Here is a 24,892-nt window from a genome sequence, read left to right as displayed (position 1 = left end):
CCCGCGCACGCCGGACGTGGAGACGCCGTTGCCATGGAGACGGCCAGGCGGGAGACCTCAGTTACTCGGCTGGGAGCGGCTGCGGACCTGAGAAGTCGAGGCCGGGGCTCCGGGGGCGGGAGCTGCGGGAATAGTTCCAAGAGCTGCAGCGGCGCTGCTGGGGGCAGGTGAGCTCGGACTGACGTCTCGGGGTCCCATCCTGCCCCGGGGTGCCCAGCCCGCCTGGGCCCGGCCTTTTCACTGCCCCCACTCTGGCCCCGCCCCTCATCTCCCCCCCATCCCTGGGATCGCCCCTCCCACCTCCCCTGGGGAGCCCATCCTCCTACCTCAGGGAGCACCTGCCTTCCTGGAGGAACCCCGCCATTATTGTCCGCATCCCTGGGCCCCTCCCACCTCGGGGAGCACCCCTCCTGTCGCAGGAGCCCCGCCCTGCTCCCTCCCCCCCTTCCACAGCCCTATTCCCAGGTAAGGCTCCTTACCTTCCAGGGGCTCATGTCAAGCTCCGCCCCCCCGTCCCCTCGCCCCCCCCGGGTGTCGGGCCCCAGGCTAGGGACTGGGGTCGTGGGTACGAAGGGAAGACCAAGAGCACCGGAGAGCAGCTCGGCCTGGTCAGGGACTGGCCGGACCTCCTAGCCCTCCGTCACCTTTCCGAGGCTCAGGGCTGGGCTTCAGATCGGGAGCGGTGGGGCCGGGCACATGGGGGGGAGCCTGAGACACCCCCCCCGCCAGGGCGCCCTAGAACGAGCCGAGCACAGGTGTCTGCCCACGTGCCCAGAAAGCATCCCCTCCCTCCCCTCCGGGGTCCCACCCAAGAGCTCAGCTGGAGGGACATGAAGACGTGTGGGTTCCGAATTAAAACCTGGGAAACCGAGGCCCAGGGCGCCGGGAGGCAGGAGGTGGCGCTTGTCCTGCCTCCGCCCAGGGCATCTTCTGGCCTGCAGGATGGCCCATCTGCTGGGGAACCAAAGCTGCATGGACAGCTTGAGGAAGGACATCACAGACCTGCAAGGAGCCATCGTGGACGTGTTCTCTCGAGCCGGGGCCGTGCGCTTCCCCTCCTGGAAATTCCCCGACAAAGTGTCGTGCGACCTGGACTTGGTGTCCCTCTTGGAGCACTATGACCACGAGGAAGGGAACCCGGAGTTCACCCAGCTTTCCCATGTGGTGCTCCTGGAGCTGGTGATTGACAGGTGAGGGGCAAGCCAGGGTGCCCCGGGGTTGGAGCGGGTGCCCGGAGGGCAGGGGCTGCGGGCAGGGAAGCAGGTATCCGCTTGACTTTCCAAGGCTGGGAGCTGTCCAGAGCTAGAGTGCTAGGGGAGCCCCCACCTTCAGAGCCACAACAGCATTTATATAGAGATCTGCAGTTCAGGACTGATGACATCCTGAGGGTGATGTCTTAACTCTGAGAACTGGATTTCAGTGAGGCAGAGCCAGCTAAGTGTTCAGCCTTACTCCCTTCTGAGTCATGGAAAGTCCAGCGGCACAACATAGGCCCAGACGCTCAGGATGGCCTGAGGTGCAGGGGGTAACCTTGGCCTTTCTAAATGAAGGTCTTTCTCAGGCCTCAGTTTGTCTGAGGCACACCCAATCTGATGAAGGGCTGGATAAGAACTGTGACAAAAGATGGCTGAATTTACCATCACAGAAACATCAGTCTGGAAGGGGAAGACCCTCAGAGTTTCTAGCCAGAACAGAAAATAATTGCCATGCACACTCATTCTAGAACTCAAGAACTGGCTGGCTGGGGGCTCTTATTGGCCATTCAGTGAAACCTGAGTGACAAGTCAGATAGCTCCATTTGAAACACAGGCTTTTTTTTTTCTTTTTTAAATTTTATTTTATTATTATTTTTTAATGTTTTACAATCACTGCCATAAAATTAAGATTTTATCCCCCCAACACCTACCTCCCACTACCTCCCTCCTTCCCCACGACAGCATACAATTCTGTATAGGTTCTACATATACTTTCCTATTGAGTACATTTTCACTATAGTCATGCTATGTAGTCGAACTAAAATAAATGGAAGAAATCATATAACAAATCAAAACATGATACACAAAAACACACACACACACAAACATGATCTGCTACATTCTGCGAATGACTTCCATATTTCTTTCTCTGAGTGTGGAAGGCATTTTGCCTTAGAAAACCACCATTGGGATTTTTTTTTTTAATAAGTTCTTGCATTATTACGAAATTCCAAGTCTACCAGAAAAAACTCTCGCACACTGTGGTCGTTGCTGTGCACAAAGTTCTTCTGGTTCTGCTCCTTTCACTCAGCATCAGATCATATAAGTCTTTCCAGGCCTTTTTGAAATCTTTTTGTTCATCATTTCTTATGGCACAATAGTACTCCATTACATTGAAACACAGGCTTTTTAAAAGCCTGTTTTTCCAGGAATGTTATCTCATTTGATCCTTACAATTATAGTTCCATCTTACAGATGAGGAAACTGAGGCTGAGGGAGGTTAAGTCCACGGTCAGTAAGTGTCCCAGGCATGATTCAGACTCTGGTCTTCAGACTCCAAATCTAGCACCATGCACAGTCCTACCATGCTGCCTCGTGGGAGCTGGAAGACCTTCAGAATGTTATGGAAGGTGGGGTGTGTGCTCTTCTAGGCTGAGTAGATGCCTCTGGAGCCTCTGGCAGCTCTGCTCCTCCAAAGAGGAAATGGGCCCCAAAGGTGCTGGGATGGCCTGGGTGCAAGGTAGGGCATGAGCCTCCCGGCTGCAGTCCTGACTTTGCTGCTTATCAGTAGTGGGACCTGGGTAAGTCACTGCCCCTTTGGGGGCCTCAGCTGCTTAACTCAGTCAGGACACACAAAAAGCCCACAAGTTTAAAAAGCAAGAAAACTCAGAGTCCAAGCTCTGGACAGTCTGGCGGCCACTCAGAGAGCCAGTGAGCTTTGAATTTGGCAAAAGAAAACCTACCAGGGGCATCTAGGTGGCACAGTGGATACAGCACCAGCCCTGGACTCAGTAGGACCTTGAGTTCAAATCCAGCCTCAGACACTTGACACTTACTAGCTGTGTGACCTTGGGCAAGTCATTTAACCCCAACTGACTTGCCTTCCCTGCTCCGAAAGAAAAAGAAAACCTGCCAAAGGGCCAAGTGACATGTCCTCTTTTATGTCAGGGTACTTAAGAGTACTGTCCAATGTGCTGGCCAACATGCCTATAGAGCTTTGTGAGCTCCCCAGGGTGCCTTGGTTTCCAAGACCACTGACAAACTGGGTGACCAGGAGCATCCTCCCCAGGTGGAGGCTTTCGAGCCCTCTCTGGCCTGTCTGGCTCTGGGCCCTCAGTCTGAGTCTCTTTGTCCCCCAGGCTTCTTTTGCTTCTCCAGAGTTTTACCAGCTACACGGACAACATCACCAGCAATGAGCTGATCCCCGTCTCCCGTGAGGTGGGGCCCTGCATGTCCATTGGGCTCACTGTGCGCAAGTACTGGACCAGCACACTGAAACTGGGAGAGCTCTACCGGCAATCGCTGACTAAGGTAGGGATGGCTCTCCCAGAGTAGCCCTTGGGCATGTGACCTCCAGACAACAGGAGTGGCTGACAGCTTCCCCCTCTGCCAGGGCAGGGGGTCTTCTCTCGTTTCTTGCTTTGGAGCCAAGTTTGTTTCTTGTATTTTGCAAAATTCACTTCTGATTTTTTTGGTGTTTGGTTGTCATTTTCATTTGCATTACAGTAAATGTGTATACTGTTTTCTTGGCTCAGCTGACCTCACTCTGCATTAATTCATGTGGATCATTCCATGTCTCTTCATATGCTCACATACGTTATTTCTTGTAGCACAGTAATATTCCATTATGTCTCATAGACTCCCCCATTTATTTATATTGGTTATCGCTCTTCTTCTGTGCTTTATCCTTCTCTGGTTTAGGTATTAAGGCTAAATTTGTCCAGCTAGGTGGTGCAGTGGATAGAGCACCAGTGCAGGAGTCAGGAGGACCTGAGTTCAAATCTCACCTCAGACACTTGACACTCACTAGCTGTGTGACCTTGGGCAAGTCACTTAACCCCAATTGCCTCATTCTGGGGCATCTCCAGTCATCCTGATGAATATCTGGTCACTGGATTCAGATGACTCTGGAGGAGAAGTGAGGCTGGTGATCTGCACAGCCCTCCCTCACTCAAAAAAACAAAGTCAAGTGCAAGTCACGTCATCATTTCTCTGATGGCACAGTCTTCTTCGGCAGTGAAGGATAAATGCACACAATCAGGACCAAGAGTATTTTTTCTTTGGTAGTTCCTTTACAGGTATATCTGTTTTGAGCTATTTAAGATCTCAATTTTATCTTTTCTCCGATGTTTATTTTACATTTTTGAAGTTTTTCCCCATGGCTATTGTATTTCCACTTTTGTTAGCGTATGATTGTGTATAACAGGTTCTGATCACTCTTTTTATTTCTTCTGGTTTCGCTGTGATTTCACAGTGCTAGTTTACAATTTTCTGGATTTGATTTTCTACCCCCTTTTTAGTCAGATTGACTAAAGGCTTATCAGTTTTACGAGTATTTTCAAAGAACTAACTTTTCATTTTTATTTATCGTTTTTATAGTTATTTTGGTTTATCTATTTGTCCTCTTATTTGTGTCATTTCTTCTTTTGTGTTTATTTTAGGGTTGTTGGTTTGTGGACAATCTAATTTTTTAAAATGTATATTCAGTTCCCCAATCTTCTTTTTTTCTATTTTATTAAGACATGTTTGCAAGAAGAAGATTTTCCCGTGAAGGACTGCTTTAATTGTATTCTAGAAGTTTTGTTGTTGCCTCATTATCACTTTATTTTGCATAATCACTAATTGTTCCTATGATTTGTCCTTTGACCCACTCATTTAGAATTTCATCCTTAGGTCTGTGTATTTTATTTGTGCTCCCTGATGTGATGCCTGGGTATGTCTTTGGTTTTCAAATGTGTTTCTTGTAAGCCACAGAATGTGAAATTTTCTTTTCTATACGACCTGTTATTCTTTTCCTTGGATTTTTTGGATTGTTTAATCCATCCACATTTGAAGTTAATTTTTTCCATTTGTCTCTAAAATTGTTCCCCCCTCCAAAAGCAGTACTATATTACTTAATTTTAGCTTAATTTATTTTAAAGTCGCCCTCTTTCTACCTGCTCTCTTCCCCTTCCCCATAAATTTGTCCTCCTCTTTCTGTTTATTACCCCTTTCCCTAATTTTGGAGTTTTGTTTCTTTGTTCCTTTTTCTTTCTTGTTTTAAATTTTTTCTCCTCTTTTGTTTTTCCTCTTAGTTAAGTAGCTAACGAAAATTCCTCTTCCTCCTTTCCCCTTTAATTTACTTTGTTCATTAGTTTTTTAAATTTCATTTTTTTGTACCTTTATTCTTTTTAGAAAAAAATTCTTTCTAGGATGGTTTTCCCTTTTGTCATTATTTATCTTCATTTCCTGTATATTCTAGAGTTTTATTCTTTGTCCTTGTATTTATTTAGTCCTTTATTCCCTATATTCCTCATGGAATTAGAACTTTGGAAGTACCTATTTTGGGTTCCCACTTATAAAGTATTTCTGCTATTGCCCCATGGACTCCTTTTTTTTTTTTGTACTTTATTCTTGGAAATACTATTACCAGCAGGTGATAGAGAACATATTTCCCTGAGGAAGGAATATTCAGCCCTATGTCCTTGATTGTGCAGTTTATTATTGGCCTTTTCCCTCCCTTTGACCATTTCCCTGCATTTGCCTTGTGGTCTCTTCCTGGGCTCTGTGTCCTCCCACTCCTCTGGGTGCCATTTGCTCCCAAGAGTCCTGATTCCCCTTCTCCTGAGGCATAAGGTCCCCATCTCCTGTCATATAACATCTCCTTTCTCCTATAGGAGTATTCATCAGCTGTACCCTCTCCCACTACAGGGAGGTCACACTCAGGCTTCACTTGAGCTCTTTAGCACTTCAGAATTCGTTATTCCATTCCCTCTTATAGTTTCTGGTGGTTGCAGAATGGTCTTGTTCAAATTTTCTTTTCTTCATATTTAAAAGTCTTTCTTCTGGTTTCTTGCATCATTTCTTGTTTGTTAGTGGAATTGTTAAATTTAAATTGCAATTTACAACCTAGAGTTCTTTTCCTTCAAGGCAGTCTGTGGATTCTTCCGACTGACATTCTGTCTTCTGTGTTCAGAAGTTCTAGGCAGCTTCTTATACTATTTCTTATATTGTGGCGTTCAGGTTTTTTGACTCGTGTTCTCCTTGAGAACTTTAATTCTTAGGTTGTCTCTATGCCTCCTTTCTTGAAGATCAGTATTTTGCTTGCATGGCGATCATTCTTTCTCGTAATGCTTCTCTCATTGCAGATTACCCTTTACTTCCATGTGTCTGCACTCCCAAACAGTATCTCTTTTGTTTTGGTTTGGTTTTTTGGTGAGGCTTGGCACTGTGAATTCAAGTTTTTCTGTTCTGCCAATTATTTCTTCCTTGCAGGCCATCAATCTGCTCTCACAACTCTGACTTTTCTTTTAAGCCACATAGGAACATCCTGCTGTGATTTCGTGTTCTCTTGGGAATCCACAGGGTCCTCAGCCTCATCCCTTGCAAAATTATTGACAGAGGCCTGAATTCTCTTCCCTGCTCTAGAGACCCTCTGCCTTCTGTTATTAGTGTCTTTCCTATTGACTTTTTTTGCTGTCATTGCCTGAAATCTCTTGCTCCTAAGAACTCCAGAAGTTTCAGTCTTTTTTCTTTATTTCTCTCTTTTGCTTGCTTTCTGACTCCCTCTCCTTTGGCGGTAGTTTCCCTGGGGCTGGATCTCAAATTGATGTCAGCCTCTTCCCTTGCTGGGCCACTCTTGGCTCACCAGCATAAGTGTCTCCCTCAGAGACATGTGGAGATACCGAACTGGTCCCAGGTGAATGCTGAGCACTTGCTCTTGGGTTTGGTGGTGTACCCCCCAGACTCCCCCCGCGCAATGTATTTGTTCCCTCTGTTCCTCAGCTCTCCGGCTGAGCTCTGCTGTGACACAGAACGTAACTTCTTCCTGCTGTGATAACAACCTGGGCAAGTTTTTGCATCAGTTGGAAGAGCAGAATGTGCCAGGGTCTGGGCTGTACACTTGGGTCTTGTTGCACACCCATGGGGGGATGGGATGACCCTTATCTCAACAGTGGCCAAAGGGGATTAGGGTGCTAGGGATCGTTGGCTTACGTTGTGATTAATTCATCAGGTTTTTACCTTGTTTGGGTTCATGGTGTCCAAGACCATAGAAACAGCTGAGCTTACTCTGTCTTGGGGGCATAATTCCTCATTTGGAGAGGCTTGAGAGTTTGTGGGAGTGAGACAAAATGTCTCATTCTTCATCTCATTGGCCCCTTGTCCAACAAGTCTGCTCAACACCTTTCATTGACTTCTTTAGCTCCTGAGTCAAGTCCAGACTTCTCATCCTGGCATTGGAGGCCCCCCACCAGTCAGTACCACCCATTTTTTCTGGATTCAGGTGTTTGATGCTTCAGCCAAGCTGGTCTTATTAGCTTAGCACCCCTGATCAAGAGCTAGAAGGAACGTAGGGACCACCAAGTCCAGTACCACTTTTTATAAAAGGGATGGGCTGACAACTTATATCTAAGCTCTTTTCATCCGGCATTGAAGGGAGGACCTTCCATGACTGAGGCAAATCACATAAGATGTGCTGAAAACAGTGGGAAGAGAGCAGATTACTCTCCCTGTTCTTCAGATGGGGAAGCTGAGGCTCTAAGAGGTGAAGCGACTTGCGCATAGTTAGACAGTGGACTAGCTACACCTGATTCCTGATTCAGGGGCCTCTCCATGGCAGCCCCTGCTTCTTCCCAGGGGCCTGTCCAAATCCTAAAGGGAAGATGATGTGCACTGGGGGCTGGGGTAGGTTACCCACATTGCTGAAGCTGCAGAATCTGGACAGATGGAAGCACTGGTCTTTGGGGTCCTCCGATCCAGGCCCTGGCATCCAACTTGCTGCCTCCTAGTCCAACCAAGCTGCTCTTGGGCAGCAGCCATAACCCGTTGAGGACCAGGCAAGGGCTCAGCACCTGCTGCTTTGGCAGGATTGGCAGTCAGTCAGTTAACAGACATTTTCTAAGCACCTCCTGTGTGCCGGGTGCTATGCTAAGCATGAGGGATACAAAGAAAGGCCAAAGACAGTTCTCTGCCCTGACTGGGGGAGACCACATGCAAACCCCAATACACATTGGAGACAGGATAGATTAGAAACAGCCTAGGAAGGGCACTAGAATGAAGAGGGGCCACAAGGTTTTCTCTCCAGGGCCTCCCCACTTCCGCTCTCAGGCAGAGTTGAGTGCAAAATAAAGGTATGGGCTGAGCCCAGGTCCAAGACTCTGGCCAATTAGATGGTGTTTCATGCCCACTCCTGCACAGAGCTCACAATCCTGGCCCTCCCAACATCATTTTCTTCCTCTCTATTTCCCCCTTCATAGAAGAAGACAAAGCAGGAAGATCCCCCTATCCTCCCTGACCAAAATGAAGCAGCCGAGAACCACCATCCAGCCATCCCCAAGCCTGAGGCCTCAGAAGGGGGCAAAAGCGAGACCGACAAGGCCCTGACATTCAACACCCCAGCTTCTTGCCCTCTGACACCTATCCCCCCCAAACCCAGCCAGCCTCAGGATGCCAGCCTTCCTGAACCCCCAATGCCCACTGCCTTCCTCAGTACCACCCGCAGCATCCATGCCCAGACCATTGACACAGCCTTGATACCCTGTGATGCCTGTAGCAGTGTCCAGCGGAGCTTGTGGGAGGTCAGCAAAGCCATCGTCAGTCTGTGCACCAGCCAAAATCTGCCCTCATCCCTGGACAAGTTTCAGCATCTAGTTCATGAGACCATGGGGCAGCAGCCCATGTCAGTCATGGACCTGAGCTACTGGGCATCTGAACAGAGCAAAGACCTGTCCCGGATTAACAAGCACTTCGAGGCCCTGAGACAGGTGGTCAGCCCCATGCGGACGCAACTGGAGGAGGCCGAACAGCTGAGGCAGCAGCTGGAGCAGCAGCTGGAGGACCAGGCGCGTGAGCTGCAGAAGGAGAGGGCCGAGCAGCAGCGACAGCGGCTGGATGCCGAGAGGCATGGGGCTGCCAAGGCACAGGAGCAAGAGCAGGCCCTGGCTCAGCTGGAGGAGGAGAAGCAGGCTCTGCTCTCAGGTCCTCTGCCTCACCTTCCCCCTCCCCCAGCCCTCCCTCTTCCTTCCTGCCCTCTCCCTGGCCCTCCCACCTGCCCTCCTGCCCTCTCTCCTTCCCCCCTCCCTCCTGTCCTCCCCCTGGCCCTCCCACCTGCCCTTTCTCCCTCTTCCCTTCCTCCTCTCCTCCCCCTGGCTTTCCCATCTGCCCTTCTGCCCTCTCTCTCTCTGCCCTCCCTCTGACCCTTCCTCTATCCTCAGGTCCCTGGGCAGCCAGCCTGCAGGGGTCTCACAGGCTAGCCTCTGCCAGCTGCCTGCCCTGGGTCCGAGAGACACATAGCCCCATTTGAATATCCTTGGACCTCAGTTTCCTCATCTGTAAAATGAAGGAGAGCAGGGGAAGGGCATTGTGCCCATGGCTTCTGAGCCTCTTCCAGCTCAAGGTCAGGGCTCTTGGGACCAAGTACTGAGAGGGCTATGAGAGAAGCTGCCAGGAGCCACATGTAGAGGGGCTGGTTCAGAGCTGTCCCCCCCCGAATGGGGTGCCAGGATGTTACCTGAAGAATTCTCCATCTGGACTACCTCTGGATGGGCGATTCCAGAACAGGGTCTTACTATTGAGAGGCAGAAGGGTCCTTAGAGGTGAGCAAGTCTGTCCCCATCTGAAGTAGGGCATCTTTTTCCATCCATCCTGAGACAGAGACAGGGCCCAGTAGGAAGTAGAAGGGCAGCCATTTCATTTGGGGTCACCTTTCTTGGCCAGCCAAGCCAGGCCCAGGTCACCCAGTCTCTTCTTGGGTTAGAGGACTCCCACTAAGCTGGATGTGGCATGAATGGGGGTTGGGGTGGAGGAGGCCGGTGAGTCCTCAGCTGCCCTGGCAGATGCCCTGCCTAAGGGTGGCTATTGAAGAACAGCTCAGCTACCAGAGGTTGGTGGGTGAAAGAGGCTGGTGAGCTCCTGATCGCTTCTTCCTCATCCCTGCCCGTCACCCCATCCATCCCCCCCTCACAGGATGTGCTCCCAATCCTGAGACTAGAGGAGCAGATCTAGTCTGACTGCTCTGGGGCATGGGGCCCTGCCCGCCTACCCCTCCCCCCACCTCCTTTACTGGACTCAGGGCTTTTACCTTTACCTTACTTTACCTTTATTTGTTCATTATGAAGAGTGCCAAGTCGTCTGGAGTTATCTTTGAGTCCTGAGGCCGGCTCTGAGTTATACATTGTCCCTGGACTCTCCTTGTACCATGAAGCCAACTGAGGTGCCAGGGAGTCTGCCCACTCGGGTCACTAACAAGGTCTGCAGAGGGCAGATGGTTCCCCTAAAGCAGTTGGCTTTCCTTAATGATAAAGGGATGAGTGGTCTCTCGTGCTCACGCGATCCGACCTTTGTCTCTGTTTATCTTGACTTTCACATGCTACAAGGCATTTGTGTAATTGGCCATTTTCTGTACGCACGTGCGTGGGCCCATGTGTGTCTCTCTAGTGGAGGCATTTGCATGCTTTGCTAGCCCTGAGGCTCTAGAGAAAAGTCTTGGTAATGAAGGGGGGCACCAAGGGGGAGGAGAGGATGAGAACTCCGCTCTGTAGCGCTATTGCATGGAGCAGGCTCTACAGAGGAGAACCCTAAGCCTCAGAGAGGGGGAGTGACTAGTCCGAGGTCACACAGTGAGAAAGGATTTGAACCTAGGTCTCCTGGCCCAAGGCTGAATGGTGGCATTTTCTACTGCATGGAGGCTTCAGAGCACAAAGCAAGGGGAATCCTGACCCAGTCATGGCTCAGTGTATCCTGCTACTTGTCAGAGACAGAGCTCAGGCTGCTCTGTCCTGGGCTGTGCTGTTGCCCATTTGACTGGGTATATTCTACAACCCTTAGAAACTGTTCCAGAGCCCAGGGTAGGAGATTGGGCCTGAGCAAGGGAGTCCCTGGGGCTCATCAGAGCTAAGGGGATGGAGGTAGAACATGGAAGGTCAGGGCTGGGAGGGGCCTCAGAACAGGGGATGTCAGGGCTGGGAGGAGCCTCAGAACAGGGAATGTCAGGGCTGGGAGGGGCCTCAGAACAGGGGATGTCAGGGCTGGGAGGGGCCTTAGAACAAGGGATGTCAGGGCTGGGAGGAGCCTGAGAACAGGGGATGTCAGGGCTGGAAGGGGCCTCAGAACAAGGGATGTCAGGGCTGGGAGGGGCCTCAGAACAGGGGATGTCAGGGCTGGGAGGGGCCTCAGAACAGGGGATGTCAGGGCTGGGAGGGGCCTGGGAACAGGGGATGTCAGGGCTGGGAGGGGCCTGGGAACAGGGGATGTCAGGGCTGGGAGGGGCCTGGGAACAGGGGATGTCAGGGCTGGGAGGGTCTCAGAACAAGGGATGTCAGGGCTGGGAGGGGCCTCAGAACAGGGGATGTCAGGGCTGGGAGGGGCCTCAGAACAGGGGATGTCAGGGCTGGGAGGGGCCTCAGAACAGGGGATGTCAGGGCTGGGAGGGGCCTCAGAACAGGGGATGTCAGGGCTGGGAGGGGCCTGGGAACAGGGGATGTCAGGGCTGGAGGGGCCTCAGGCCAGGGGAGGTCAGGGCTGGGAGGGGCTTCAGAACAGGGGATGTCAGGGCTGGGAGGGGCCTAGAACATCATCATCATCATCATCCTTCTAACAATAACACTAGTAGCTGTCATCTGTCTCCTGGCTGCACTTAGATATTCAGGCACACTTACAATGTCGTGCTGCGCTGAGTGTCTTACAGTGAAATCGAACTTGATCCTGGTGGCACTGGGAGAGATTTCAGAGCTAATTTAGTTGAACCTGCCCCTATTTTACAGATGAGAAAACAGTCTGAGGGAGGGGAAGGTCACCCAGCACGGGGCCTTGGCTAAGAGGTTTTTATTTTGGATTCCTTAGAAACAAGCATCCTGAAGAAGACCGTGGGCACGCTGAATGAGGAGCTGAGGCAGAGGCAGGGCACCATCCAGGACCTGGGTGAGCCTGCCCTTCCAGGTCCCCCGTCTGAGATACAGCCATGCCCAGAGCAGACATGGGCCAGCATCTGCCATTGGCTCCTGGCCCTCTCGGTTTCAAGGGTCACCTTATAACCCTGTTCAGTAGAAGGAGTAGGAAATCCTAATAAGAGGCTTCGCAGTTTGTAAAGCGTTCCACCAGTCAGTCTTCAAGTGCTTAAGAGCCTGTGTGTGCTAGGCCCTGGGGAAAGAAAGATATAAAAAAACCCATCACCAAACACCGGGAGGGAAGCCAGGCGATCAGGAGAGGTTTCAGCTTAAAGAAGGAGGTAAGGAGGGTGCACATCCCAGAGAGGCTAATGCTGCAGCCACTGGAAGGAGGGCTCCTTGAGGCTTGGAAATGTCAAAATGAGGAGGAAACAGATCTCTTTCTCCTGGTAGCACATGCCTCTCCAAATGAGGGATTGCAGGGCACCCTGTGTCCACTCCAAGGAGAAGAAAAGGAAACCCACAAGCTCCAAAGGAGGTTTCTTAAGTAGCACATTCTCACCAGCTGGTGGGAGATGGGCAAGATGACTTCCCGGATGGCATTCCAGCCTTCTGGGTCTTTGTAGGAAAAGTCCCCTCTCTGAAGCTCCTCTTTCCTGGGATCCCAGCATGCTGAGGAGGAGCAAGGCATTCTGTATTGCTTTGCCCTCAGAGCTGAAACTGGGGATCAGAGTCATTGGGGGGGGGGGGCACTGAGAGGAAGGAGGAGGAAGAGGAGCAAGAGGAGGGAATATTGTTTGGCTGACCCAGGCTGGCTGGTGAGGGACCTAGAGACAGTGCTGCCTGTTGGCCAGGCTCAGTGGGGCTGTCTGATGGACTCTCATCTCTGAAGTTACTGTTGGTTAAATACCCGGAGGCTCCTGGGCTGGGGAGCTTGAGGGGTGGGCCAGGTATCTGAGGAGCTCCAGGAGAGGGAGTAGCTTTGAGGGGTTCTACAGAGGAAACAAACATTCCTGGAAGGGGGGTGGGTTGTGGTGTTTGTCTGCTGGGACTCTATATGTGAACTTTGAACTTAGATTCCATGGGGAGGAAGAGGTTACAAAGATCCTCCCAAGGCTATTCTTACCAATAGAGCTGTGTATGTATGGAGTGGCATGCAGAGGGGTGTAATATACAGTCTATCATGACATGAGTCTGTCCACATCCTCAGAATTCTAAGACCTGATAGCCATAGTGAGGGAAGAGCATGGAGGTGCAGGGACCATGGAAACTTTGCTGCACAGGTGAACCTGGTGCTGGCACACCGTAGTAGGTACTGCCATTGCCAAGGCATGGTGATGGGAGAGGGAGGGAGTGCCATGGGTGGGGAACAGAGAGAAGGCCAATCTGGTGTTGGTTCACCACAGAGGGTGGTAGGAAAGTTGGGTTGGGGTCCTGTGAAGGACTCTAGACCCATAGGGAGCCACTGGAGTTTACTGAGTAGTGGAGTGGTGTGGCCAGAGCTGACCTTCAGGAGAATCACTGGGGTGGCTACATGGAGGATGGCCTGGGGCAGGGAGCAGTCTACTTGGGTGAGGAGAGCAGGGGAGACACCCAGGAGAGCTTGGGGAGGCCAACACAGATTGGACAGGTTTGGGGAGTGAGGAGGCCCAAGGCATAGCTGAGGTTTGAGCTTGGCAGGTGCTAAGAAGGGTGGCAGCCCCAGTGGAAACAAGGAGAATATGGCCATCATAGGAGGATTGGGGGAGAGAGTGAATATTGTTTGGGGCATGTGAAATTGGAGGTGTCCAAGAAACAGCCATTGAGTCAGACCTGGAGCTGAGGAGAGAGGTTAGGGCCGGGTGGATCCATCTGGGAATCATTCACTTAGAGATAAGGACCAAACCCCTGGGAACAGATGAGGGACTGAGAGAGAGATGGCAGAGGGAGAGGTGGTAGAGGAGGCCTATGTAGTCCCCAGTGGGAGGGAGATGGGGCATGAGCCCCCCTTACTAGAAGGAGAAAGGAAGGCAGATATAGAATGGAGTCCTCTGGGGACCTTGGGGAGCAGGCCCCTGGGGAGCAGGCTGGAGACTTTTCTGAGGCCCCATATGGGGGAAGTGAGCTCTTCTTGGGTGAGAAGCTGCTGCCTGCCCTTCCCTCTTGAAGTGGTTACAACTCCAGGTGCCTGCTGAGGAATGGCCAGGGAAGAGGGATGTCCTTGAGAGGAAAGGGCCAGAGGTTTGTCTGAGGTCAGTTCCCCCAAAACCAGTGGCTGATTGTGCCTCTGGTTTGTATATTTGTGTCCCCAGGCTCATGGGCTGATAGGTCATCTGGTCCAACTCCCTCATTTGACCCTGTGTTGTGCTCTCTCTAACCTCCCCTCCCCCTATAGTAAACTGAACCTAACAGTATTGGGGGGGGCGGTTATCTCTCAGAGGCAAAGAAACAGCAGATGATGGAGGAAATGAGCAACATGGTGAAAAGAAGCGAGGCCAAGCAGCTGGAGGCCCGGGTCCAGGTGCTGACCGGGCGCCTAGAGAACGCCAGCCAGCAATTCACCTGGGCCAGCACAGAGCTGGACAAGGAGAAGGCCAAAGTGGACAGCATGATCCGGCACCAGGAGGTGAGACCAGCTGCCCTATTTGGGGGGTGGAAGTGAGGGGGGCAGGGGACCACAGCCAGCTCTGTCTGATTCAGTCCCACCCAGAGAGCACCAATGAAGGGCTTCCTCTGGCCTCAGTGTGATGCTGGGTGCCAACCCCAGGCAGCTGGCATTTGGTGGGCATGGGGTCAGGGGAAGGTGCCTGGAAAGGCAGGGAGGTGGGGCCTTATAGCTGCCCAGAGTCTGGGGCCTGCTGCAAAGCTGCTGCCCTCAGGGGGCCTGTGGGGTATAAGCGGATATTTCCCAGGGTCTTTCTCCCTCCTTCCTTTTCCTCACTCAACTCTATGTGAGGTTATGGAATCCCAGAGGTTGAGAGGAGTCTGAGACTTATCCAGACAAGGCTCTTCTTATCCTGCAGTTTTGGCCACACCTAGGAAGGGAGGGGTCCTGTAGGCCGTGTTAGAACTGGGGCTGTTGGAGGGAGGGAGGGGTGAAAGGAGGGGCAAACAGAGGGGCCTAGGATCCAGGGAAAGGCCAGACAGGGTCAGTGATGGGGCGGGACTGAGCTGGTAGAGGCGTTGGGGATAATGAGAGGACTTGAGAGGATGTGTCCAGGGGCTTGGGGACCTGACCAAAGGGGGCTGCTTCTGACCTATTTAGAGCCTAGCATGGTGAATGAGACAGGGCAGCCTGCCTCAGTCAGACCTTGGCCCATGTCCTCTGGGCCTGAGGGAGATCTGCGGACTTGGGGGGGCAGGCAGGAAAATGGCTGCCCTAGCTGCCCATCCTGGGGGCCAGGCCCAGGTTTCACCCACAGATTTTCCTTCCCATCTGTGCCCTTTGGGCTTCAAATGAGCTGAGGAAACTGGGACCCGCCCTGGCCAAGGCAGAGTATGCTAGCTGGCCTTCCGTCCTCTGTCCCTCTCAGTCCCTGCAGGCCAAGCAGAGGGCCCTGCTCCAGCAGCTGGACAGCCTGGACCAAGAGCGGGAGGAGCTCAGGACCAGCTTGGAGGAGGCTGAGGTTCAGCGAGCTAGCCTCGAAGGCCAGCTGGAGGCTGCCCATGGAGACAAGGAGCACGTGGAGGTCCAGCTCAAGGCCCAGCAGGTGGGCAGGGACAGCATCCAGAGGAGGCCCAGAGCAGAGGAGGAGGAACCCCAGGGGCCATGATGCTGGCTGCAGTTCAGCAGTGAGGGGTGGAGGCAGGGAGGCTGGAGGCCCCTCAGGTAACCCGAGGCAAGGGACTTCCCACCTCTGGGCTTGTTTGTCCTTCTTCAGAAATGGAGCCAGTTTCAGGGCAACTCCCCTAAAAGGATGGTGTGAGGACAGTCCTTTGTGGACCTTTAAGCCCATAGACATGAGTGATGGCTCTTTCCCAGGGGACCCAGGGCAAGAATGAAGGGACAGGGTCATGGGTCAGGGAAGGGAGCCGAAACCCAAGGTTGCTTCCTCTTGGTTGGGCCAACTGCCGGGTCAGCCTTATCTTGGCAAGGGTGAGAGAGCAGGACCAGATAGCCCTGGGGCAGAAGAATGGGGAGCGAAGCGCCAGGCTCTGGAGTCCTTGTTCTAAGAGAGTACCCCTAGGATTTCACTGACCCCAGAGTATGTCAGCACCTGGACAGCTCCCTGGAGCCCCAGCTCCATGCCCCTCTTTTCAGGCCCCTTGAAGCTCTACCTTCCCAGGGAGGCCCAGATCCTCTTGTCTGCCCTCAGTTATGGGAGACTGGCAGCTCCTTGAGGGCAGGGATTGTCTGTTGCCTGCTTAGCACAGCACTGGGCACACAGTAGGTGCTTAATAAACACTAGTAGACTTAGTGGTTAGAGTTGCTTCACACCCAGAGGATCAGTGCCCTCCCCAGCTAGGATGCATCAGAGGCGGGTGCTGCGGCCCACTCTCCCCCATGGCTTTTACTGTAACACCTCCTGCTTCTCTAGTTCTTCAACGCTGGCCCAGCCTGGATTTTGTCAGGACACTCTGAGGGAGGTGGGGCAGGTCTCATTCTACCCAGGGTCCATAGCAGTGGGAGTGAGCCCCTGCTGTCTCTCGGGCTATGGGTTCTGGGGAGGGGGCACACTTCAGGGCAGGGTCTCTGGCCCCTGTACTTGCTGAGGAGCTGCCTGGTCCCACTGGCTGGGAAGGCCTGTGCCCGGTCTGGCCTCATTGTTCCCCTGGTCCTCTGGTCCCAGGAGCTGCTACAGAGCCTCCAGCAGGAGAAGCAGGGCCTGGAACGGACCACAGAGGAGCTGCAGGTGACCGTCTGCAAGCTGGACAAGTCGATCCTGGAGCTGAAGGAGCGGGAGCGGCTGCTGGTGGCATTCCCTGACCTCCACGTCCCCAGCAAGGCCCAGTTTGAAAGTGAGAGCCAGCTTTAGGGCAGAGGGTTGAGTGGAGCTGGGGAGTCTGGGGCAGGCCAGCCCTAGGGAGCCAGTGAGGGCTGCAGATGGCCAGCAGACCTGGACCCTAAGGCTCCCGCAGGTGTCGGGAAAGCCCTTGGAGGGCAAGCCTCACTCGTGAGGGTCTTTGGGCTTCTTGGCTGCGCTTCCTCTTCTGCAGAAAGCCTTTCCTGAACCACCTTCATTCTCTGGCTTCCCTTCTCTCTGTGGATCATCTCTAATTTATCCCATCATGAGCATGAGCATGTGTGTACAAGGCAATTTGCACGCTACCAGAGCCTGGAGAGCAGGCCCTGGATTTCTTTGGCTTCTTTTTGCATCCCAAGCCCTTAGCACTGCAGTGTCTGGCATACAGTAGGTCCTTAATAAATGCTTATTGGCCTGGCAGTGGGTCTCCACTTCGAGCCACCAGAGAGGGAGGAGTCTGGAGGGAGCTGGGGGTCAGCTCCTGGGGTGGGCAGTGAGCAGAGTTCTCCAGCAGGTGGGGCCACAAAGGGGAAAAGGAAATCCAGAGCTGGAAAAGGACTTGTCCAAGGTCTTGGGGGTAGGAGTTATGGTCAGAGGCATGTTTGGAAGCCAGGTCATCAAATGTAGACAGTACCACCTTGCCTGCTATGAGCCATGCCATGCCACTGAAACCCCTTGAAGGAGTCCCCCTCCCCGCCATGGGCAGTCCATTCCCTGGAATAGCCGAGCACAAGCAGGGCAAACTCTGAACGTTCAGCAGGGAGAGCCCAGGCCAGCCCTGGACATGGCCTCCCTCTGGGGTGCCGCTTCCTCATCCATAAAACAGGGACAAGAAGCACACACTCCCAGTTGGAAGGGACCTCAGTGGGTGTCTGCAGCTCAGGCCTGAGCAGGAGTCTGTCTTATAGCCCTTGACACATATATCACATACACATACATCATTCAGTCTCTGCTAGAGATCTCCAGGCATGGGGAGCTCACTGCCTCCCCAATACCCTCGTTCTGTCCTTTGGGATCAGGATTACAGCAGCACCAATCAAGGTCTGAGCCCCCTCCCTTAGGCGGCCTCCCTAGGGCCAGGGAGCTTTTGCGGATGTGCAGTTGGCTTTCCCTGGGCCACAGGCTGCCTGAGAGATCAAAGCCTGCCTCAGACTCTCCCAAGGAATGTGTGTGTGCACAAGTGTGAGGGAGGGTGTGTGTGTGTAAGTATATGAGTGTGAAGGTGAGGAAGAGTATGGGGGGGTGTATGTGTATGTGTGAGTGGTGGGGGGTATGCAAGGATGAGGGTGAGTGCTGTCCACCTGACACCAAAGGGCAAAACAACACTGGTGGGTGTGTGTGGGTGAGTGTTGAGTGTGTATGTCAGAGGGTGAGGGTGGGTGTGGCCCCCAGGGCTGTTCCCCTGGCCTCTCTGGGCCCTAGACTCCTCAGAGCGGGCACCAGGGGCCACATGTACCCATCCCCGCAGGCTCTGGGAACGTGGCTGAGGACATGGAGAGGCAGGTGCAGGCCAACGACATCCGCATCCACATCCTGGAAGAGGAGAATGGCCGGCTGAGGACCACGCTGGCCAAGCTGAAGGAGGTGGCCCAGCAAGGTGGCCTCAAGGTGAGGGCCCCCAGAGCCTCCTGGGGGCCGGGGCTGAAGGCCCAGGGCAAGGCTTCCAGAGGGAGGAGGAAACCAGGTGAGAAGGTGGGACCCGTCCAAGGCTGGAGCTAGAGAGAGGCCAGAGGAAGACTTGAACTCAGCTCCATGGGCTCCCAACTCCATTCTTCAGCAGGGGAACCTGGGACCCTGAAGGGCTGAGAAGAGGCTGGTGTTGGGAGCCAGGAAGCTGCCCCACCGTAAATGTACTAGTGCTGTTGGTTCTTGGGGTCAGCACTGTGGAGGGCCAAGGAAGCCTGGCTAGAGGCAGTCTTGTCATGAGCAGAGAGCACCAGAGACCTCAAGGGTCAGCCTAGAGTCCAGGGTCTCCTTGGCCATGTGGGGCCTCTGTGACCTCAGTGCCCTGGGCAGATGCCAGACTGGGGAGGACAAACTGTTATTCCTCACAGCTGCTTGTGGGGAAAATCCCCCAGATTATACACTGTGCTCATGAAATGGAAAAGAATAAATTAGGAAGGGCCGGGTCTAGACTAGAGGGAGCTCAAAGGCTGCTGAACTAGGCCAACTTCCTTCACTTTACAGTTGGGGAAACTGAGGCCCAGGGAGCCACCCGGCAGGATTTGAACCCTGGTCCTCTGCTCTGACATTTCCTGTCCTAAGACCCCTCCCAGCACTGACCATCTGTGCTTCTTTCCAGCTCGTCCCAGAGGCCCAGCTCTGGTCTTCACCTTCTAAAGGGACTCAAACAGGGACCTTCAACCATTTCCGAAGACCTTCTCCAGGGTGAGTGTCCAAATGACAAGAAATAGGTGGGCAGGTGGGGCTGACAAGGGGGCTAAACGGGCAGCAGTACTGGACCTCAGCCCTTAGTCACCATGCCCTCTGTCCCTCTAGTCACTACAGCGCATCTAGCACCCGCCGGGACCGTCCTGCCAGCAGCCGACCCAGCAGTGAAAGTAGCGTCTCTGGCCGTGCCTCCCGGCCCCAGCCTGGCCGCCCCAAAGCTGCTCCTGTCCAGAGGACCCTCCGCTCACCCTTGACCATCATAGGCTCCTCAAAGACCTCTGGCAGCACCAATATTGCCTACATGGAGCTGCGAGGGAAGGGCGGTGGGAAGCATAGCTTGCTAGGCTCCGCGCACCAGCTGAGGTAGCAGGAGACAGCTCCAGGGACAAGAAAGTGGCCTGGCCAGCCTAACCCACACATCAATAAAGCCACAGGCCTCTGCCTTTCCACCAGAAATTCAGCTGCAGCAGTCTTGGGGTGGCGGGCCCTGGCAGGAGGGGAGCTGCCTGGCATAGTAGGGGTAGGCAGGACCTCAGGGACTAAGTCCTGGCAAAAGAGATGGTGAGCCTGGTGCCATTGCTGGAGGAGGTCCCTGGGTGGGGGGAACAGACACTGGGCCCAGATTTCCCATGGAGCTCAGGAGACTCAGGAGGACACATGTAACCCTTAGCCTTTGGTCCTCAGGGCTCCCCCCTTCACTTCTCCCCCCAGCTCCCTAGGAAGTGAGCCAAGACTTCTGAGCTCACCAAGCCCCACTTTATAGAGAAGCAAACTGAGGCACAAAGGGGAGGGGGCTTGCCCAACAAGGTCACATGGAAAAGCTGGGCCTGGAAACCAGAGGTCCTGGCTCTCAGGATTGCCCTCACCATCCCAGAGGTCAACTTTGCCTCTGGCCTGTGGTTCCCCCTGGAGCCCAGCTGGACCCACAGCTCTCTCAGACTGACATCGGCGCCCCACCTCGCAACGTGGACCCACAGCCAGCCTTCCTCTTTTAGGCTGACTCCAGTCCCCCAGGTCCAAGAGAGGAGGGTGTGAGCCAGCATGTTCATGGAAAGATGAGCCTGGCTTTAAAGTTGCCTGCGGTCCCTTCCAGCCCCTTGGCTCAGTGGCTGCGCCAGGAGGGACCTGGCTGGCCAGAGAGGGATGGAGGGAGGCTGGCCTGGGGCAAGCAGGTTCCTGTGCACCCAGGACAGAAACGTGGGATAGTAGCTGCGAATGTCTCTGATTTAATGTTTTACACTATACACAAAGGTGTCCAGCAGGCCCTTCCGGCCCCTGCCTGGCATTATTAACCCTAATAAATTAGTATGAAATTAAGCCCTGAGGAGGAGTGCAGGGACTGCTCCCTGGCAGTCACTGATGACCTAGGCTCTGCCTGGGCAGCCTCCCCCATCAAGCTGGCCCAGGCTCGATGGAGCCCCAGCAGGCCGGACCTCGCTCCCCCATGTGAGGCCTACACACGGCCCACCTACTGTCACCATGGGCTCCTGTGAGGACGGGAGAGGCAGTGTGGGCATTCTGCTCCTGGGTGGAGGCGGAAGATGAGGCCAAGGGATGGTTCACCTTCCCAGTGGAGAATGAGCCAGGCACAGTGTTCCTTGAGATGGCCACATGGGCCCAGAGAGCCAGGGCACCTTGAGGATAGAGTTCTCCACCCCCTTGGTCCCCAGGGCTGGGCTGAGGCTAGCTCTCAGTCCAAGAGCTTCCTGCAGGGACAAGAGAGAGTGGGCATCAGGAAGTGCCCCCTCCAGCCCAGGGACCAAGGCAGGGGTTCCCCTCCCCACCCTTCCTGCTTGCCTCATCCCCTCCTCTGGCTCCCTGTGAGGGGTGGGTTCCTCTTCCCCTCCAAAGTGGCACACATGCCTTGTGAGGTGGTTTCATTGGGGACTGCCCGGGGTGTCAAGGGTGACTAGGACAAGTGGGGGTGGGAACCTGAGAATGTCAGTTACCAAGAATGTTGTGTTTGCACAGGGGGCAGGTCTGTTGAAGGAGCAGCCAGGGGTCTATGCATTCCCGATGAAATTCATGGAGACAGGGCAGGACCCTCAGACACTGGACAAGAGGGCAGAGAGGGAGGATGAAGCAGGCAGGCCCTGAGACAAGGTGGAATCAAGCTCCCAAGGCCTGGGCCTGCTCCCGGGCTATAGGCCAGATCCTGGGAGGAGAAAAGCTTGTGTGTCCTTAGCCAGGTCCCCAGCCCCCTCTAGAGCTCCAAGCCTGTGAGCTGGTCATCTCTAAGGACCCTTCTGGCCCTTCCCTTCTGAGACCATGACATTAACAACAGCATTTACATAGCCCTACTACGGCCTGAGCCTTACAACTATCCTGGGATGTGAGCGCTGTTATTATCATCCCCATTTTACTTTCGAGTAAACTGAGGCCAACAGGGTGAAGTGACTTGCCCAAGGTCACACAACTACTCAGTGTCTGAGGTTGGATTTGAATTTGGGTCTCCCTGATTCCAGGCCCAGCTGCTACATAGGGTGTGTCATGGTTTAACAAGTACTTGTACAGCCCGAGAGCTCGTCAGATCCCTCCCAAGAGTCTATGAAGTTGGTGTCTCCAGAGCCACTACTCCCATTTTACAGAGGAAGAAACCAAGGCCTAGATAGGGGAAATGAGTCTCTTGGGGTCTCATGATAGTGTGCACTGGGGGTGGGATAGGAACCCACATTGCCTGATTCCCCACTGCACCAGGCAGGTATGTGTGTGTATGTGTATTGTGTGTGCATATGTGCATATATGTGTATTGTGTATACGTCTGTATGTGTATATGTGTGCATGTGTGTAGTGTGTATGTGTGTGTGTGTGTGTGTGTGTGTGTGTGTGTGTGCAGATGTTAGCTGGTAAAGCCTTCAGACACAGTAAGATTTGGGGACACTCTCTGCTTCAGGGTCATCGCCTCTACGTCTCATCCTCATACCCTCTGGCTCAAGGGCCCTCACCTGATTTCGGTGAAACTGGTCCAGGCAGATGGCACAGGTCTGGATGTCAGGCACATTTACCCGGTGCTGGCGGCCTGGGTGGTAGCGCCTGGTTTTTAGGGCTGTGAGTGTCTGTAAGATGTGTTGTTTGAGGTCCAGCTGGGGAGAGAAGGCGCCCAGTAGAGTAGGGAAGGGCCATGGGACAGGGGAGAGCACGGGAAGTGGGGAGGGAGACTCTCACCTGGGGGTCAGGCTCCACTGGGCCCTGCCGGGCCTGCCGCCGGGCCTGGATGATGAGACCCATGCACAGGAGTAAGGCCACCAGCAGGATGGTATTCCACAGCTTCTGCAGGTACTTCTGGGGGAGGAGCACCAGAGTCAGGATGCTCAGCCCTGCACCCTGGAGATGGACTGCTGGAAAAGCCTAATTGGGCCCTGGAGCCTGAGCCCCTGAGCACCAGAACCAGAGCTGAGAAGGAGTTTGTAACAGGATGTCAGGGGTGGGGGTGGGGTGGGGTGATGGTGTTAGAACAGGGGATGTCAGGGCTGGGGGTGTGGTTAAAACAGGGGAATGTCAGGGCTGGAAGGGGGGGTTAGAACAGGGGGTGTCAGGGCTGGAAGGGGCCTTAGAAAGCATCTTTGTCTGCCTCAATTGGGCTGTTTTTATTTTCTATTTACCTTTTACTTTCACTCTCGCCCTCCATTTTGCCATCACAATCTTTTCTAGGTACACAGCCACCCACCCGCAGCTCCACCCTCAGTGGACACCCCCATCCCTGTAACAAGGAAATATCACACAAAACCAACCCTACGCACAAACCCAGTGACCCCACCATGTCCCCAACCAGATCAATGCCCTCATTTCAGAGGAGCTTGAAGCCAGCCCTAGGAGAGGTGACTTGCCTAAGGTCACTGGGCACAGCCAACCCCAGGGCACCTGCCCCTCAGGCTGGCATTCCTCCAGCTATGGCCCTCAACTGACCAGAGACTCCAGAAGGAAAGTCCTCAGAGATCTCTGCCAAATGTCTGTCTGCCTGACTGATGCTCTCCATGCTCACAGGAGGCTCTGAGGATCCCTGTTGTCTCCCCTGTTTCCACCCTAGTTTTGCTTCTCAGCCCTGTTTCCTAGAGCACACTGTGACAGAAACCTAATGAGTCTTTTTCCGTCCATCCAACACATTCTACCAGAGAGATGGCTCTAATTCCCACATCATCCCCCTTGCTCACAATTCTCCCAAGGCTCCCTAAGGCCAATTCCTGCATGAAACATTTATCAATGAGCAATCTTTTTGTCTGATTGTTGAAAGATGTCTTCATCCTTCCCTCCCTCTGGCGCCATCCTGTTCACTCCACCCTAAGGAAACCAGGCTTGTCATCCCCTGGAGGGAGCCAGGTTGTTCAACAAACCACCCCCGATAGCCCAGCTGGATTAATCAGAGTAGGCCACATTTCTAGAGCACTGTAAGACTGACAGCACATTTTAAAAAATTCTCACAACAGCCTTTGTGATGGGTGTAGTCCAAAGGACAGGTTATATAATTATCCTCCTTTTAGAGATGAGGAAACTGAGGCTTAGTGGTTCAAACATCTTGTCCAGGGTCACATAGTTAGTCTGCCATACCACCTACTGCCTGCCTCTGTTGATCCAGTTACATTTGGAGTTACGGTTATATGTGGTTATGGCAGTCTATGCCCCCTTCCCCCGTTAGAACATAAGCTTCTAGAGGGTAGGGAGTGTTCCTTCTATTCATCTACCCATGCATCCACCCACCCACCCACCCATCCATCCATCCACCCATCCACCCATCCACTCACCCATCCATCCATCCATCCATCCATCCATCCATCCATCCATCCATCCATCCATCCATCAGTCCATCCACCCACCCATCCATCTATCCATCCATCCATCCATCCATCCACTTACCCATCCACTCATCCACTCACCCATCCATCCACGTATCCATCTATCCATCTATCCATCTGAGGAGAAGAAAGTGAGGTTGATGACCTTGCACAGCCCTCCCTCACTCAAATCAAAGTCAACTGCAAGTCATGTTATCATCTTGATGTCATGGTCCTCTTCAAGAATGAAGGACAAACATAACAATTCCGTCCAACTATCCATCCACCCACCCATCCACCTATCCATCCATCCATCCATCCATCCATCCATCCATCCATCCACCCATCCTTCCTTTCTTCCATCCATCCATTTTGGTGTCCTGCAGGACATACAGACAGGGGTGATATCAAGTCTTTACCCTCCCCTCAGGGAGCTTCCAGTCTAGAAGAGGAGCTAAGACACAAACCATGACACTTGATGGTGAGTGTCCAAAAGGGGGGGCCAGCGTGCTCTTCCCCCTTCCAGCCCCCACCCCAACCCCCACCAGGCTCTGGACCCCACATACCTGGACCCTGGAGCCACTTTCTCCAGGACAGATTACACCCTGCCACTCCCCATAGAGGCCGCCCCGAGACAGGCCGCAGGTGGACCACAGGGTCAGTGTCAGGCCCACGTTCTCCAGCAGCGTGGCCTGAGAAGTGATCTTGGCTGTGGCCTGCAGCCCCCTGCC

At 53.5% G+C, this 24,892-nt stretch overlaps 2 protein-coding genes across 8 annotated transcripts in view; one reads left to right on the top strand and one right to left on the bottom strand.

The window, feature by feature from the left end:
* Window positions 1-21: 21 nt before the first annotated feature.
* CCDC157 (coiled-coil domain containing 157) lies at window positions 22-19,848 on the top strand. 2 transcript variants are annotated; one of them, XM_072599968.1, is made up of 11 exons: window positions 22-167; window positions 942-1,190; window positions 3,335-3,506; window positions 8,432-9,152; window positions 12,015-12,092; window positions 14,476-14,663; window positions 15,571-15,747; window positions 16,828-16,996; window positions 18,470-18,609; window positions 19,304-19,389; window positions 19,501-19,848. In XM_072599968.1, the coding sequence occupies exons 1-11, from the start codon at window positions 34-36 to the stop codon at window positions 19,757-19,759; spliced, it is 2,373 nt and encodes a 790-aa protein (XP_072456069.1). In that variant the 5' UTR covers window positions 22-33; the 3' UTR covers window positions 19,760-19,848. The 2 variants fall into 2 exon arrangements, with proteins under 2 accessions (XP_072456069.1, XP_072456070.1); XM_072599969.1 differs by lacking the exons at window positions 3,335-3,506; window positions 8,432-9,152; window positions 12,015-12,092; ... (4 more) ...; window positions 19,304-19,389; window positions 19,501-19,848 and having other exon boundaries at window positions 942-1,194.
* The window catches only part of RNF215 (ring finger protein 215), a 15,846-nt gene continuing 2,934 nt past the window's right edge, over window positions 11,981-24,892 (bottom strand). The window contains exons 5-9 of one of the 6 annotated variants that reach the window (XM_072599973.1): window positions 24,728-24,887; window positions 22,558-22,674; window positions 22,338-22,475; window positions 21,342-21,444; window positions 20,603-21,098 (exon numbers count right to left, since the gene is read on the bottom strand). In XM_072599973.1, the coding sequence (XP_072456074.1) occupies window positions 21,076-21,098; window positions 21,342-21,444; window positions 22,338-22,475; window positions 22,558-22,674; window positions 24,728-24,887 (541 nt within the window). In that variant the 3' untranslated portion in view covers window positions 20,603-21,075. Of the gene's footprint in view, window positions 12,312-20,602; window positions 21,099-21,341; window positions 21,445-22,337; window positions 22,476-22,557; window positions 22,675-24,727; window positions 24,888-24,892 lie in introns of those variants that run through there. The other 5 variants (XM_072599975.1, XM_072599976.1, XM_072599970.1 and 2 more) reach the window with 5 other exon arrangements.

The sequence above is a fragment of the Notamacropus eugenii genome, chromosome 4 (assembly GCF_028372415.1).
Source record: "Notamacropus eugenii isolate mMacEug1 chromosome 4, mMacEug1.pri_v2, whole genome shotgun sequence".
NCBI lineage: Eukaryota > Metazoa > Chordata > Mammalia > Diprotodontia > Macropodidae > Notamacropus > Notamacropus eugenii.
The sequence above is the reverse complement of the archived record's forward strand: the minus strand, read 5'-3'. Positions and strand labels throughout refer to the sequence as shown.

Bases quoted from the DNA above. Each gene is read 5' to 3' on its own strand.
- CCDC157 (XM_072599968.1), top strand. From the start codon at position 34: ATGGAGACGGCCAGGCGGGAGACCTCAGTTACTCGGCTGGGAGCGGCT. The intron at 14,664-15,570 runs GTGAGACCAGCT...TGTCCCTCTCAG, and splicing joins GCATGATCCGGCACCAGGAG to TCCCTGCAGGCCAAGCAGAG. The intron at 18,610-19,303 runs GTGAGGGCCCCC...GCTTCTTTCCAG, and splicing joins CCCAGCAAGGTGGCCTCAAG to CTCGTCCCAGAGGCCCAGCT.